We start from the raw sequence: 15781 nt of genomic DNA on the forward strand, positions 1-15781 counted from the left end.
TTGGAGATGCAGTTCGTTGCCAGGTTTGGGTCACAAGTAGACCATCTCCAAGCCTATTAGCCGAACAGTGTTCCAATACGCATCGTTAGAGCGGGCAGCGTAGTACTACTCACAAGGGTATGCCCCAATCACGCCACTACTTGGCTGTCTATAACAATTCAAACATCGTCGTGGGCAAGGGTAGCGATTAAGTTTAAGATGATACCGGTAAAAGTAATGTTGCACGAATTGGTGGCGATCAAGGGACAGGCAGGGCCGCACAAGGAAGCTGATGCGATCTCCTCCGTGATGCGAAGCTCGGCAGAATAGGTCTGACCGGTTCACGTTGAACGACCTCGTCATCGTAGGACTTGAATGAACTAGTCAATACAAACGAGAGTGGGCTGGCGTCGGTCTGTAGTCAGCTATGGCCCGTAAAAATTGTTCGTACCGTTCGTTCATGGCAAGAGATACCGATTGACAGCACCTTAGAATTCTTCTGCGTAGTTCTTCGAGTCGGAAGTTCCGTTAATGGACTGCGGAGTGGAAAAAAAATTAGCCTGTGCTCTTGCAGATTATGATTATTGATTGGGCGATAGTACATTTAGTACATGTCAAAAACAGCAGCAGCGGAGCCGTAGGCAGACGAATCACAGTAAGAAGAGTCATACGAATGTATTTGACTCACCCACTCGTTGGAGAAGTCTCGGCGGGCAAGGGCAGGTGACATCGAAGCTTGATGTGTATGGTAGCGCAAATGTGACTCGGTGTCGCAATTCACAGGTGGTTCTACGCGCCGAAGAACAGAACAAGATCGTGATTGTGCTCGATGGAGAAAAAATCACGTCGGGCGAGGGTCGGGGACGCCGACACCTATCAGAACCATGGTGGAGTTTGATGGAGTCTAGAGAGTCTGGACCATGTCGCAGCTGATATTGCGCGTCGAATACTAAGAGCTAGGTCTCTATTGTGCTCAATGGAGTAAGAACCACAATGGACGATGGTAGGCGCTTGTGGGCGACATCGAAAAAAGTTGATCTGTCAAACCGTGGCTGTGGCTCAGCGCTCGATTGCAATCATGGCTCCTAACTTATCTCCTCCAAGCATCAATCGTAGCCTTGAAATGTTTGAACGTGATAGTATCGTTATAGCTTAAAAGCGGGCGTCGCATCTGCAATTTCTTGTCAGTCCAGTTCAATTATCTTACGCTCTTCATCATGGTTGGCAATGCTGCTTGCGTCACTGCACCAAAGACTCCTCCCCACGGCGTTACCGACGCAAGCACTATGAAGGCAGGGAACTATAAAGTAGACGAGATTTACGAGTCGGTGTTGAAGAAGCCAGTCAACAAGTTCGAATGGAAGGAAATTCGAACGACGCTTGAGTTCAAGCACACGAAGACGACTCACGATATCCATGAAGTGGAGAAGTTTGTGAAGTGTCGGAGGGAAACGAACGACTACGCTGAGGGGCCTGAGCCGACAGATGCAACACCTTTGCCTGCCAGCGGTGCTTCTACGAACTCGCGCCAGATCCCAGAGGTGGTCTGGTTAGCCAAGTTTGAAAATACATACCCGGCGAAAATGAGGAGGGCGTTAGTAGCAGACGACACTGAACGGGGCAACCGCGTCTCATACATCATCGTATCGAGACAGCTCCGCCCGATCACGAAGCTAAGCGGGAAGGAGTTCCTCAGCGCATGGTGGCAAATTGTTGTCGGTATGTGTTCTTTCTTCTTGTGCTCCTTATTCTTATTGTCCACCAATACCTGCGACACTAGGTCATCGTACCCTCTGGACAGAAGATGTCCATCACTGCAACGTCAGCCCTAGCAATCTTATGGTGTACCTGACCTTAGATGGTCGATGGACTGGCGTCTTCAACGACTTTGACTTATCGTGGGCTCAAGACACCCCGTCAGGCCAGGAGCGCACAGGGACTGTGCCTTTCATGGTTCTTGATCTTCTTACACAGGAAGCCATCGAAGGCCAGGTCAAGCACCTGTATCAGCATGACGCTGAGTCATTCATATGGGTCCTGGTCTATGTCTGTCTTTGTTATGAACGCGGCATGTTCATCGGCAAGCGCTCACCGCTCAATGCCTGGCTGAGAGCGGATGCCGTTGAGTGTAGGATGCGAAAGAATGACTTCTTATTGTCGGGTCGTCAAACCGTGGAACCCGCACTATCCCATGGAGATATCGACTGGCCTGGCTGGAACTTAGTGCACGCTTTTCTCGACACTGTCATCGCGCATACTTCGCCGCGTTATAGTGCCAAACTGGAGAACCATGTCGTCTTTGAGACGTGGTTCAAGGACAATATTAAGGCCCAGCTCCCGTCGTTGCTCCCAACTATCCGGTTATAATAGTACATGCTATTCCAATACCATTACTGAACTAGTGTCTTGCATGTGACTTCGGAATGCTGAGCGAAAGTCCTTCCTCATAGTAGCCCCATCATGTCCGATACCCAGGCTGATGTTTTGATGCCCTGGTGGAGTGGTATGCCGATTATTCACTGAAGGTGTGACGATGCTGAAACAGGCAGGCGCATCTTCTACATCGTCGTATTCAGAAAGCTTGACCCGATCACGAATCTGATCGGTGACGACTTCCTCAGCGCGTGGTGGCAAATCGTTACCTGTATGTGTTCCTTTCTCTCTCTCCTGATTGTACATTCACCAGGTCATTATGAGCTCTGGGAAAATGGTGTCCATCACCGCGACGTCAGCCCTAGTAATCTCATGGTTTACAAGACCTCAGACGGTCGATGGATTGGTGTTCTCAATGACTTCGACTTATCATCAACTCGAGACACTCCCTCAAGCCAGGAGCGCACAGGGACGGTACCTTTCATGGCACTCGACCATCTTACACAGGAAGCCATCGAAGGCCAGGTCCGACACTTGTGCCGGCACGACGCCGAGTCATTCATATGGGTCCTGACCTGGGTCTGTATTTGTTATGACGACGGCGTGTTGATCGGCAAGGGCACATATCTCAATGACTGGCTGAGAGTGGATGCAGACGGATGCCTCAAGGAAAAAAGTAAATTCGTATTGTCGGGTCGTGAAACCCGCACCATCGCACAAAGATAGCTCGAACTTCAGTCGCGCGATCTTGCCATCGTCCTATTCTCTTGTATTATCTGTCCTCGGACTCCGACTCCGACTCTGACGCTGACTCTAGACCTAACGCGCTGACAGACACCGTCGTATTTCAGACGTGGCTTTAGAAAGGGATACATAAAGCAAAGAGACTGTCACGGGAGCTCGAGCTGCTCCTAGATGTCCGCTTGTAATCTATCTTAAGATAGAAGTCGCCTTCCACATGTTTTGCGTGTTACTTCGGAATTTTGAGTGGTTCTTACTTCAGTCCTTTGAACACTCATTACTAACAGTGGCCTCCTCATCATGGCCGATACCGAGGCCGGAGATGCCTTGATGATACTCTGGTGCAGCAGTATTCCAGCAATGTCGTATTTAAGACGTGGTTCAATTGAGGTAAAGGTATCGTTGTGGCTTTGAGATAATACTTCACTTCACTTAAGGTAGCAATGTTATAGCCTATATGTCATTCAACCGGTGATTTGTTTAGATTCGACGATAACCGTACCAGTCAATTGCATCGATTTGAAGGCCTGACGAGCCGGTACCTGAGAACGTACATGCGTCGAAAACACTGCGGCCGCCTGCATACTAATCATTCTCCTCTATTCAGAGATTCTAGCGTTACATCCCCACAAGAGTAGTGTCTGCGTCTCTCAGTCCTGCGGGGCCATCAGGAGGAATTCTTCATACTCTGAAAGGCGATATGTTCCTCCAAGCTTCTCTCGTGGATGGTCCTTATCATGCTCGAGCAAAAAAATCAGACACCGCATACTTTATCGTGAAGCGCTTTTCGCCCGGCTGCAGCCACCGGCCGAATACGAGTGGTGTTAGCAAATGTATATATTGCTTGCTGCGTCGCGAACGATTAAACGGCTTTCCCCTAGACCTTCGCCAAAAATTCAGAGACATGGTGAGGCACTGTTCTCCGGAGCCGCGGGTATGTCATATATACCCGGCGTCCGTCACTGTTGGTTCTTCCCTTGTTACAGACCGAAAGTCCTGGTGATTTTTATTTACCTGACACACCAATCCCATGGGGCCATAGTCTATCGCAGAGATGCGGTCGTCACTAGGTTCTGATCCAGGATAATATATCCATAACAAAGAAGAAAGGAACGTTTCCCCGATTTGGTCCGCGTAGGGTTCTAGACCCCCGCACGAGCGATATATAGATCTCTAGAGATTGAAACTTGACGCTCTAATCTTGCGGGGGTATAGCCCGTCTCGGAGATGCAGTTCGACGCCAGGTTTGGGTCACGAATACAACACCCTATTAGCCGAATAGTTATTCCGTCAAAGGGGGAGGCGTAGTACTACTTACAAGGGTATGCGCCAATCACGCCACTACTTCCCGGTCTATAACAATTCAAACATCATCGTGAGCAAGAGTAGTGATTAAGTTCAAGATGATATCGGTAAAAGTAATGTTGCACGAATTGGTGACGATCAAGGGGCAGGCAGGGCCGCACAAGGAAGCTGATGCAATCTCTTCTGTGATGCGTAGCTCGGCTGAACGACCTCGTCATCGTAGGACTAGAATGAACCAGTTAACACAAACGAGAGTGGGCTGGCGTCGGTCTATAGTCAGCCATGGCCCGTACAAATGATTCGTACCGCTCGTTATGGGTCATAGCCAACGTAGCCCTGCGCAAGAGATACCGATTGACAGCACCACATAATTCTTCTGCGTAATTCTTCCGTTAGTGGGCTGCGGAGTGGAAAAAAAATTAGTCTGCGTTCTTGCAGATTGTAATTATTGATTAAGCGATAGTACATGTCAAAAACGAACAAACAGCGAGAATAATCGGAACCGTAGGCAGACGAGTCATAGTAGGAAGAGTCATACGAATGTAATTGACTCACCGACTCGTCAAAGAAGTCTCGGCGGGCGAGGGCGGGTGACGTCGAAGCTTGATGTGTGATGGTAGTGATGCCGATGATCTTCAAATTTGACTCGGTGTCGCAATTCACAGGTGTTCTACGCGCCGAAGAACAGAAAAAAATCGTGATTGCGCTCGATGGAGAAAAAATCACGTCGGGCGAGAGTGGGGACGCCGACACCTGTCCGAGTCAGATGCACAATCGAATCTGATGGTGTCTGATGGATTCTAAAGAGTCTGGACCATGTCACAGCTGGTATTGCGCATCGAATGACAGAGTATGTCTCCATTATGCTCAACGGAGTAAGAACCACGGTGGACGACGGTGGGCGCTGGTGGGCGACGTCGAAAAAAGTTGATGTGATGGTTGACTGTTGAACGTTAAACCGTGACTGTGCCTCAGCGCTCAATTGCAACCGCGTGGCTTTTAACTTATCCCATCGAATGTGGCTTGAGATGTGTGAACAATAGTTTCGTCCTAGCTTAAAAGCGAGCTTCCATCTGCAACTTCTTGTCATTGCAGTTCACTCGTCTTACACTCTTCGTCATGGCTGGCAATGCTGCTGGCGCCACTGCGCCAATGACGCCTCGCCACGGCGTTAACTCTGAATCCAAGCCCAACTCCACCCCGCTTGCAGTTGGCTCTGCTGCTATCAGCGAACATATTGGTGCTGTAGGTGTTGAGTACGTCCACTTTACCTGTCGTTGCGGTACTACATGTTGATATTGCATTCCGTCGTTTACGCAGTGTCGAGGACGTTCGTCCATGGATCACGCGCGACGTTGAGAACTACAAAGAATGCGCTGTCGATAAAATGTTGGAGGAGCTCCTTTACCGCTGCAAAGATAACTCAAAACCACTTCCTGACAAGTCGACACTGCTCGATGAGTCCCTCAAGGCCGTCCTGCCCATCTGCAACGAGGGTAGTGACGCTCAATTCATCAAGAACCAAATGGTTACTCTGTAAGTCAGCACTTCAAATCCTGTGAAAGGAGGTTAATTTAACGCCACTGTAAGTCTGGCCAGCGAAACAGAGCCTCCTATGTACGTGCCTTTTATCAAAGCTGCAAACTGTGCGCTCGGTCGACTGAGCGAGCTGGACGCGCCTGGATTGGTTCCTTCAAAGGCCAAGGACGATCTCGAGAACATCATGTTTTGTCTAAACGACCCATCATTGATCTACCAAAAGTACCAAGGCGAACAGTCCTCACGCAAGCCTGACGTCGTTATCGTCTCCAACGCAAGCGCTATGAAGGCGGGGAAATGTAACATAGAAGGTGTTTACGATTCAGCGTTGAAGAAGCCCGTCAAGAAGTTCGAATGGAAGGAACTTCGAACGACGCTGGAGTTTAAACACACGGAGGCGAAAGCTGAACCACCACCTGCGACTTATGCAGCGAAGACGACTTACAGTATCCCTGAAGGGAAGAAGTTTATGAAGTATCGGAGGGAAATGGACCAGGGGACTGATCCAGATGCAACACCTTTGCCTGCCAGTGGTGCTGCTACAAATTCACGCCAGACATCGAATACGCGTGCTGCTGCTACAAGCTCGCGCCAGACATCAAATGCGCGCGCTGCTGCTACGAGCTCGCGCCGGACATCGAATGCGCGTAGTGCTGCTACGAGTTCCCGCCAGTCATCGAATGCGGGTAAGCTATCCAGCATGTCCAACTCACGCCTCCATACTAACATGTGCGATGCAGCAGGACGTTCGAACCAATCTCAGCGAACCAACAACAAAGGAGAGAAGAAGCGTTCCTCTGCTGGTCTAGCCGACGGCGGCCGTAAAAACAAGAAACCCAAGAGGCCGCCGCCAAAACCTCATCCTGTCGTGCAAAATGGTTTGTACGCCGCGGAAATGTTCGCAGCCCACTTTGCGCGGCAGAGCGTCATCTCTTATTTGGTGGAGAGTAAGTTGATGAATTGCTGCAGATCCCCCATGACATTGATCGCTCGCACTAGACGACATAATTTACACCTGGTACTTTGATCGGCAGGGCGCGATTCAATGCTCTGGCATCAACTTCGTCCAGGACCTTCCCCGCTTCATGGTTTTGCTGCTTGCTATGCAGCGAATGCCATACGCAGAGTGGGGCTACCACACGCTACGTGAGCTTGAAACTCCGGGCGATATTCGGGTCGAGGACGAAAAGATCGGAGAGGTTGACCTCAAATTTAATCTGACGTCTAACAAGCGCACCACTCACTTTGGTCTGCGCGGACGTGCAACCACCATGTTTCCTGTGGAAAGCAAGAAGTTGTCGCGTCTGGTACCGAACCTCCCTCACCATAACCCTCATAACCCCACCAAGGAGCTGGTTGCCAAGCTTTATTGGCCAGAAGAGGCGCGTGAGAGCGAGCCTGACATTCTCAAGAAGGTGTATAAGATTGCGGAGACCGACGAGAGGGTGAGGTACCACGTGCCAGAAATGGTGTGGTTCCATAAGTTTGAGGATACATCTACGGCGAAAATTAGGAGCGCGCTGGGACTTGAGGACCCTAAACTAGGCAGGCGCGTCTTCTACATCATCATATTCAGAAGGCTTGAGCCGATCACGGACCTGAGCAACAAACCGTTCCTCGTCGCATGGTGGCACGCCGTCGTCTGTATGTGTCCTTTCTTCTTGCGCTCCTTGTTGATCATTAATTCGTGCGACACCAGGTCATTATGCCCTCTGGGAAGGACTTGTCCACCATCGCGACGTCAGCCCTAGCAATCTCATGGTATACCAGACCTCAGATGGTCGATGGATTGGCGTACTCAACGACTTCGACTTATCATCTACTCAAGCCGCCCCCTCGGGCCAGGAGCGTACAGGGACAGTACCTTTCATGTCACTTGGCCTTCTTACAGAGAAAGCCATCCAAGGCCAGGTCAAGCACCTCTACCAGCACGACGCTGAATCATTCATATGGGTCCTGACCTGGGTCTGTATTTGTTATGACAACGGCGTGTTCATCGGCAAGGGCACAAAACTCAATGGCTGGCTGACAGTGGATGCAGAAGGATGCCTCGGTGAAAAAAGTAAATTCTTATTGTCGGGCCGTGATGACATAGAACCCTCGGGATCGCACCGTGACACCTGGGAGAAAATGGCGCAATCTTGCCTTGATACTGTCAGCCTTTGTTACACGGTGCGTGCTAGTAGAAGAACCTCACTGGAGAACCGTGTCGTATTTGAGACATGGCTTGAGGCGAAGTTAATTGAATCAAAGATGCTGTCGCGGGAGTCCCTAGATGTCCGCGTGTAATTTACATCATAATAGAAGCTTATAGATGTTTTGTATCTGACTTTAGAATTCCGAGTGATTCCTATTTCAAAGTTCTTAGCCTGCTCATCATAACTTCAGGCTTGGAGATGCCTTGATGCATCGGGGAGCAAGCGCAACGATGTTGTCACCAGAACTCTTAAGGATGTCAATTATTCACTGCAAAGGTGTATCTGTATCTACGGCGACATCAAGCAGGCATAGTCTGCCAGATATGCAGTCATCACTAGGTTCGCATCAAGGATAACATATCCATAACAAAGAAGGAAGGAATAGTTTGCCTCTATCCGCGTAGGGCTCTAGACCCTCACACGAGTAGTATCTCGTTGATCTTGCGGAGGTATATTCTGTCTTGGAGATTCAGTTCGTCGATAATCTACGAGGTCTCCAAGTTCCAGAACCTCAATTTAACACGTCTTAATTTCCATTTCATATTAAAGAACGAAGGGCTTTTTGCCTTCTGGTCGACCTCAAATTCAATTTGACGTCTGCTGAGCGCATCACTCACTTCGGTTTGCGCGGACGTGCCACCACCGTCTTTCCAGTGGAAAGTGTGGCGCTGTCGGCTCTGGTACCGCAGCTCCCTCATTATAACCCTCATAACTCTACCGACAAGCTGGTAGCCAAGCTTTATTGGCCAGAAGAGGAGCGCGAGAGCGAGGCTGACATACTCCAGAAGGTGTATGAGATAGCGAAGAAGGATGAGGAGGGGAAGGTGAAGTATCACGTCCCAGAATTGGTCTGGTCACACGTGTTTGAAGATACATCTACGGCGAACATCAGGAGGGCGCTAGGAATTGACGATGCTGAAACAGGCAGGCGCGTCTTCTACATCGTCGTGTTCAGAAAGCTTGACCCGATCACGCATCTGAACGGGGACGACTTCCTCAGCGCGTGGTGGCAAATCGTTATCTGTATGTGTTCTTTTCTCTCTCTCCTGATGGTACATTCACCCATGCGACACCAGGTCATTATACCCTCTGGGAAAATGGTGTCCATCACCGCGACGTCAGCCCTAGCAATCTCATGGTTTACTCTCCTCCCTAAATCTGGCTAGGGGCTACCATATTTTAGTGTCGGTTTTGTTGTGCCCATGTACTGCAGGTTCTCCTGCACACGTCATTCAGATTTCGGCTATACTGAAATCATGATTGCTTTGCGTGACGCGCCCAACACGTGATGCTCACGTGATAGAGGTACGTGGGATAGTGGACGTGGACTCTGGAGCAGTTGAACTATTTCAAGATCTCACTGACTTCGAACAAGTGTTCATCGTCTCGTTATGCGGCTGCACTGTTTCGCTGGGCTACTATTATTGCTAGCTAAACCCGTTCTGTCAGACACCTCGTCATCTGGGCTCGCTCCACCCGGACTTCAACCTCTCATAGTCCGTGGTGACGCCTTGCTTTCCGCTGGACAATTTAACGATGCGGCGAAAACATACACAGACGCCATCTCACTCTCCCCTGCAGATTACTTACTGTTCTACAAGCGAGCTACAGCTTACTTTTCGTTAAGCCGCCACGCGAGCGCACTCGATGACTTCGCCAAGGTTCTGGAACTGACTGGCGGAGAATTTGACCGTGCCATTATGATGATGGCGAAGATCCATACCAAGGAAGGAGACTGGGCTCGTGCCAAGGAATTACTCGCAACGTATAACATAAACGTTGCTGGTGATGAAGCTGCGAACGACATGCTAAGTGACATCAAGGAGGCCGAGGTAGTAGCCTCCAAGGCTTTCAAAGCAAGACGCGCCCAGCTATGGACTGTTTGCTCAGAAGCTGCGACTCAAGCCCTACGGGTAGCTAGTCATAGTACCGAGCTCAGGCAGACAAGGGCAGACTGTAATTTAGCCAGTGGTGACGTGCAGGGAGCTGTGGTCGATCTGACGTGAGTTCACGTTATACATACACATACACTTGCTAATGATGATTCAGTCGACTGTCGTACTTAACTCATCCTACTTCTCTCTCTCTTATGCGTATCTTCCGCCTCTCTTACTTCCTACTTCCGCCTTCACAGTCATCCTCACATCTCTCGCCTCTCAAACAATGTCTTCATCTGGACCCCGATTCTTCTTCGTGTTTACCAGCCCATAGACTCACGAAATCTCTCGACAAGGGTTTTGCAAAATTGGCGAAGCTCATGGAGGCCAGTGACTGGAAAGGTGTTTTGAAGCATGTCGTTGGTACTACGAAAGACTTTCCTGGCAATGGCTTTGCCAGTACTTTCGAAGACGCGTTGCTTTCAAATGGGGATCCAGAGATGCTGTCACCATCTTCCTCCAAGCTCCCAATACCTAATGTTCTCTTGTCAAGCCCGCGTCGCGCTCTTATCCTTCGTGGAGCATGCCGTGCGTATTTGAGGCTCAACAACGCAAGAAAGGGCGAACCTTGGTGTGATGCTCTGCTTGCGATGTCTGAAGATGCCCTCCGAGCTTTAAATGATATGGGTGGCGATGCCAATGTGGAAGTCGACGCGTGGGTGGTGAAGGGTGAAGCAATGCTGATTCGCGAAGAGTGGGAAGACGCAGTACGATCTTTTGAACGCGCGTTTGAGAGCAGTGGTCGTAGCGACAGAGACGTGAGCTGCCCCTCTTTTATGAAAGTTCAGAACTCTGAATTGCTGTTCAACAGGTGCTGGCGCGCTTGCAGAAAGCCCAACGGCTACTAAAGCAATCCAAGCAGAAAGATTACTACAAGGTTCTCGGTGTCTCTAGGGATGCAGACGCGAAAACTATCAAGAAAGCCTTGTAGGACTTGCATTCCCTCTCGTATTTCTTGTCAGTTAATAGCTTCCCCAGCCGCAAAGCAGCCATGACAGCCCATCCTGACAAGGGAGGTTCAGAGACGAAAATGGCAGAAGTGAATGAGGCATATGAGGTCCTGACTAACCCAGGCAAGAACATGTACAAACATATTTGCGCGTTTTGCTCATTTCATCATGTAGAACTACGTCAACGCTTCGATAACGGTGATGATCCAAATGATCCCCATTCTCAAGGAGGCAGTCCGTTCGCGAATCCGTTCGGTGGTGGTAGTGGTGGCGGAGAGCATCCATTTGCGCACTTTTTCCAGCAGGCTGGGCGTGGCGGTTTCTCGTTTGGGAGAGGCCATTAATATTGACTCTGACTCGATGCCCCCACTATCGCAGAGCAATGTAACTCCTCTCTGGACTGTAGTAGTATTATATCCACCAATGATTTGCATCTCCATCAGATTTGAAATACTCAATCTTAAACAGCGCAGCGTTTGCTGTTGCGTGCCTAGGGATAATGTTGTGCTTTTCTTGAGTTATATACCCCATTACTCTTAGTCTAATGATTCTCAGAGACCCCGCACGCGATTGATTCCATCGATTACTCGGGACGTATCTGCCTTATTGCAACGGTCCCACATACAAGGCTATGTGTTGTAGCTCACAAGTGACACAGCATGAATGATTTGCCGTTGGTGGCTTTCAGAAACCCAACTCGTTGACGCCTGGTCAAGAACCATGGGTGTCCTTAACGCAACTCGAGGTGTGTTTGCGCTACATAATATTGCGCTGATTTCTCCTGCTTGCTGATTACATCCTATAGCTAACTGCGTCAAATGGACAAGATGACGCATGGACTTTTGCTGCGTACCGTGTTGTCTTTCGGGAACAGTGTGCTACTCCCCCAGGCCTGTGGTCGACTGGACATTATGAACTCAAATCTGCCCCCGTCGAGTAGTTGATTGTGCGAGATAATGGGGCTGGGTATATCCTCGCCATTGATGGTGAACGAGTTTACGAATGGCTTTGATGGTGCGCCCTTTGAGATGATTTTGAGGCTGGTGACGTTGGCTAATGGGAATTGGATCTCTACTTGATCAAAAAATGGACTTCAGGTCCTGGGGTTAGCGGTGGAGTCTGAAGGAACACTATATATACACTTACGACCCGACCACGTACAACCCCGACACAGGATTTACAGGGTAAAATCCCAAAGCACTGAACAGATACCATGCGCTCATCTGGCCGCAATCTTCATTCTGCGTTATATTAGTCAATTGGACTGACTGAACGTTCTACCGCTTGACATACCCCAGAGAGGCCATTGACGGAAGCGTTGTAGTCTGACTCTGCGATCTGGCGGATACGTGATTGAGATTTTGACGCAGCTCCAGCGAGGGAATACAGGTAGGGTATATGATGAGACGGCTGCAAGAATGTGTCAGCAGCTTCAAAAGCACATAACAAAAACGGACCTCGTTGGTATGATCATTGTGACCTGAAGCAGGCCGATGAAATCAGTAAGATATACCGATTCTTATAATAGCTAGAATTGACCTCCGTCAAAGTGCTCGTCCAAAAAATCCACAAACGTCGCATTGCCGCCTATGTGAGCGATCAGTTCTGGTGTATCGTGCACTACGTCAAACGTATAAGCCCATTTATCGCCTTCCGTCCAACCGTTATCGGGACCGGCCCATGCGCCACTTGCGTTGCGCGCTTCCATAAAGCCGGTGAGTGAGTTGAAGATGGTAAAGGGATTTTGCAGCGAGCGCGTTCGGAAGAACTGTTCTTCTTCGCTTTTATTGAGGAGACCTGCGAGGACAGACACGGCAAAATCGTCATCTAAATGGATGAAGCAAAGCGAAGTAGTAAGTATTGGCCATACAAAGAGTTGAACAAGAATGTCACAAGAATAATCTAGGGTTCGAGACGCTGACTCGGAATGGATGTCGTCTGCAACCCAGCCTTTCTCTTCATAAACCGAAGTCAAGCCAGCACGAACTTCATAGTCGACATTCTGTGATAATCAAAAGATCTGGTGCTGCAGGAGCTGTAGAATTCTTACTTCCTCACGATCAAAGTATCTGTAAATGTTTAACTCAGTCACCATGTAGCAGCAGAGATTCATTTAAACCCACACAGTGGTTGTATCATTGACCGGAGGCACTGTTGCATCGTTATACACTGCCTCCCATGCAGTCTCCAAATCGAACCCAGTCATTCCTTTCAAGACAGCCTCTGCAATGAGAGAATCCGCATGAGTCGCGACCTGTAGAAGCACATTTTCTAATCACGCGGAACGGCATAGAGCGGAAAAAGAGAGCTACCATAATATTTGTCTCTGACGACGATAAGTTGATAAGATTCAGGACTGAGATAAACATTCAAACCTACCAATGATGTTCTTCCACATCGGGAGCCGACCGCCCTGCGTGTTGTGGCTGAAAATAACTTCCTTTGAACAAGTCGTAATGTCACCCACCTCCTTGTAGTCCTGCAGCATACTCTGTACCATACCTGGTATCCTATCGGGCGCGAACAAAATAAGCCATGCCCATTCGGCGCGATACGTGTCCTTGTGTAATACATCAGGCCTCCGTAATGCCTAGAACCTTTTAGTGCTTACCCAGTTCGAGTATCCGGTATATGACACTCCCTCATGCACAGCATCATCGTATCCCGAGTAGTACTGACCATCTTCGCTCTGCTCGTAAGGATACTATAAGGAAAGAAACATGAGCATCGCACTTCGACAAAAATGAAGAAAAATAACTATGCCTGCAATGTATGAAAAAACGCAGTGTAGAAAGTTTGCAGTTGATCCTCGGAAGCACCTTTAATCTTGATTAGTTCCAATTTCTCAGCCCATGCTGATCGCGTCATTGTCGCCGTGTCTTCTAGGGTATTCCCATCGGGTATCTCCATGTCCAAGTTCTTTCTAGCTTGCTCAACAGAAATGAATGAAACACCGATCCTGACACTGACTTCCACCACTTCGGGTGAGAATGTAGCATATCCTGATAGCAGCGTGCCGTTGCCGCTTGTCTGGCCACCAAGAAGAGTGTTGTTTTTCGAAATGCCCCATGAGGCAAAAGGCTGGTCGAAACGTGCACAGAAATATCCACTCCACTGTTTTGCAGGAGTCGAGACAGGCGCGATGATGAAGTCCTGGCGTTCAGGGTTGCTGCCAGATATTTCGCGGGTGTCGGGATTGATGGATATGGAACCGTGAGGGAAAGTCAGGTTATGAGGGTCTGAAGACCCAAGAACGCTAGCCCGAGTAGCTTCAACAAGCACGTAAGGCTGGCGGGTATCAGTGAACGTGAATCGGAGGTGTCCGACACGAGAAGCTCAACAGACTTCAGCACATGGGGGAGTTGTCAATACAACAATAGATAACGTACTAGAACTTTGTTCGGCTAAAATTTGACCCCCTTCAATGGCATTCAAGTTCACGCTGTAGTAACTAGCAGTGATGATTTCGTTCTCGTGAGTGAAACTCATGCCTCGATCGTTGAATTTAGGTTGCACCTGGCCTGCGCCTGGGGATATTACCACTTGACCGCTCTCACCCATCCAGATGGCTGGTTGGTGGGTTCCTTGAAAGCCATGGATTGATGTCGCAGTGTAATTGTATGGAGTGACAGATACGTAGTTCTCGGATGTTTGGGCAACCCATCGTGTCATGGCAAACGGGGGTGAAGTTGAGGGAATCATACCTCCGGATCCATTTGGGGTGTCCCCGCCATTGCCAATAAGCCTGAACAACATGAGTTAGTGAGACTCGGAGCAGGACAAGGCAATGTGTGAGAGGTAATGCTGACGGATTAACATTGTCCACTGCTTCACTAGGGGGACGTCTGAAGGCGTCTGGAACTTGTTTTTGCGTTGTAAGTGAAATTAGGCCACAGAGCAGAAGAAGTGCTCGAATGCTATAGCTACTCATGACATCTCTGTATTCAACTTGAAATGGCAGACGCGAACATTTAGCACCCCTTCGGCAACAGCCGTTCATTCTACACTCGCTTGCACAATTTGCAAGTACTACTTATACGATGGGCTCATTGTCAGCGTTCACCAGTATGAGCGTTCGGGATGTTCTGCACTTTCCAATCGAGGCCAACACACAAGAGGGAGACGAACCTCCAGGCTGATCTAGTCATGTTACCTCCGAGGGCACGGCAGAATCGGCTTGCATTTCTAAACTTACTATCAGGTTCTCCAACAAGCCTGACGCTCCGAGTGGATGCTTTTTGCCAAGAATGGGCTTGCAAGAGATCAAGGAGGCACAACTGGAAGTTAAGTACTATAATACGTGCCTGTCCGGTCGCAATTGCTATCAAACTCTAATTGTGCAGCTGCGTTTGTGTTCGCTACTTAGAATCCAGAGTGATGTTTAGTTGTTGAACCGACCCAATCGATAATACCGTCAACTATCGCCACTGACTATCCCGAGATATGTTTGTGCTATCCTCACGTACTTCAATCATATAGGAACATACTGGAACCCAACTTTACCATCTGGGCAGCTATCTCGCGCGCACCACGGGATGAATTAGCAATCCCGAAATACCTGATGGAACACACGACTCTAGACATGACTGCTATCATCAGGTGTTTAACAGCTCCGTTGTGAATGGGGTTACCAACACGCCACAACCCCAGTTCTCCCGATCTATCGATTGCACTCCACGATGTCTGTTCCTCGCATGAGTGCGCAGTCAAATTCAGGTATCTACCTCATATACCTCGCATTACCTGCAGGTCCGAATAT

General features: G+C 49.2%; 4 protein-coding genes across 4 annotated transcripts; 3 read left to right on the top strand and 1 right to left on the bottom strand.

Annotated features, from left to right (window-relative positions):
• Positions 1–1056: 1056 nt before the first annotated feature.
• DEU56DRAFT_902391 (uncharacterized protein) lies at positions 1057–3078 on the top strand (the record flags this gene model as incomplete). Its single annotated transcript, XM_041356593.1, has 5 exons — positions 1057–1698; positions 1760–2339; positions 2430–2482; positions 2525–2623; positions 2666–3078. Exons 1-5 carry the CDS (start codon positions 1197–1199, stop codon positions 3076–3078), a joined length of 1647 nt encoding a protein of 548 aa, XP_041206858.1. The 5' UTR covers positions 1057–1196.
• A 2293-nt stretch (positions 3079–5371) lies between these two features.
• On the top strand, positions 5372–8274 carry DEU56DRAFT_448941 (uncharacterized protein). Its single transcript, XM_041346262.1, has 6 exons — positions 5372–5654; positions 5719–5934; positions 5989–6623; positions 6678–6884; positions 6937–7581; positions 7637–8274. The coding sequence occupies exons 1-6, from the start codon at positions 5518–5520 to the stop codon at positions 8224–8226; spliced, it is 2430 nt and encodes an 809-aa protein (XP_041206859.1). The 5' UTR covers positions 5372–5517; the 3' UTR covers positions 8227–8274.
• A 1215-nt stretch (positions 8275–9489) lies between these two features.
• DEU56DRAFT_813057 (uncharacterized protein) lies at positions 9490–11519 on the top strand. The gene is made up of 5 exons (XM_041353637.1): positions 9490–10137; positions 10185–10830; positions 10884–10999; positions 11051–11145; positions 11197–11519. Exons 1-5 carry the CDS (start codon positions 9527–9529, stop codon positions 11364–11366), a joined length of 1638 nt encoding a protein of 545 aa, XP_041206860.1. The 5' UTR covers positions 9490–9526; the 3' UTR covers positions 11367–11519.
• Positions 11520–11657: 138 nt separating this feature from the next.
• Positions 11658–15362, bottom strand: DEU56DRAFT_448998 (glycoside hydrolase family 92 protein). The gene is made up of 15 exons (XM_041346263.1): positions 14832–15362; positions 14412–14767; positions 13786–14357; positions 13634–13726; positions 13402–13582; positions 13335–13348; positions 13146–13276; positions 13073–13091; positions 12916–13024; positions 12562–12849; positions 12480–12502; positions 12316–12432; positions 12169–12263; positions 11876–12113; positions 11658–11821 (listed from the first exon to the last, which is right to left on the bottom strand). The coding sequence occupies exons 1-15, from the start codon at positions 15020–15022 to the stop codon at positions 11753–11755; spliced, it is 2496 nt and encodes an 831-aa protein (XP_041206861.1). The 5' UTR covers positions 15023–15362; the 3' UTR covers positions 11658–11752.
• Positions 15363–15781: the final 419 nt, after the last annotated feature.

This window comes from Suillus clintonianus, assembly GCF_016758775.1.
Source record: "Suillus clintonianus strain FC179 chromosome Unknown DEU56scaffold_52, whole genome shotgun sequence".
Lineage (NCBI taxonomy): Eukaryota > Fungi > Basidiomycota > Agaricomycetes > Boletales > Suillaceae > Suillus > Suillus clintonianus.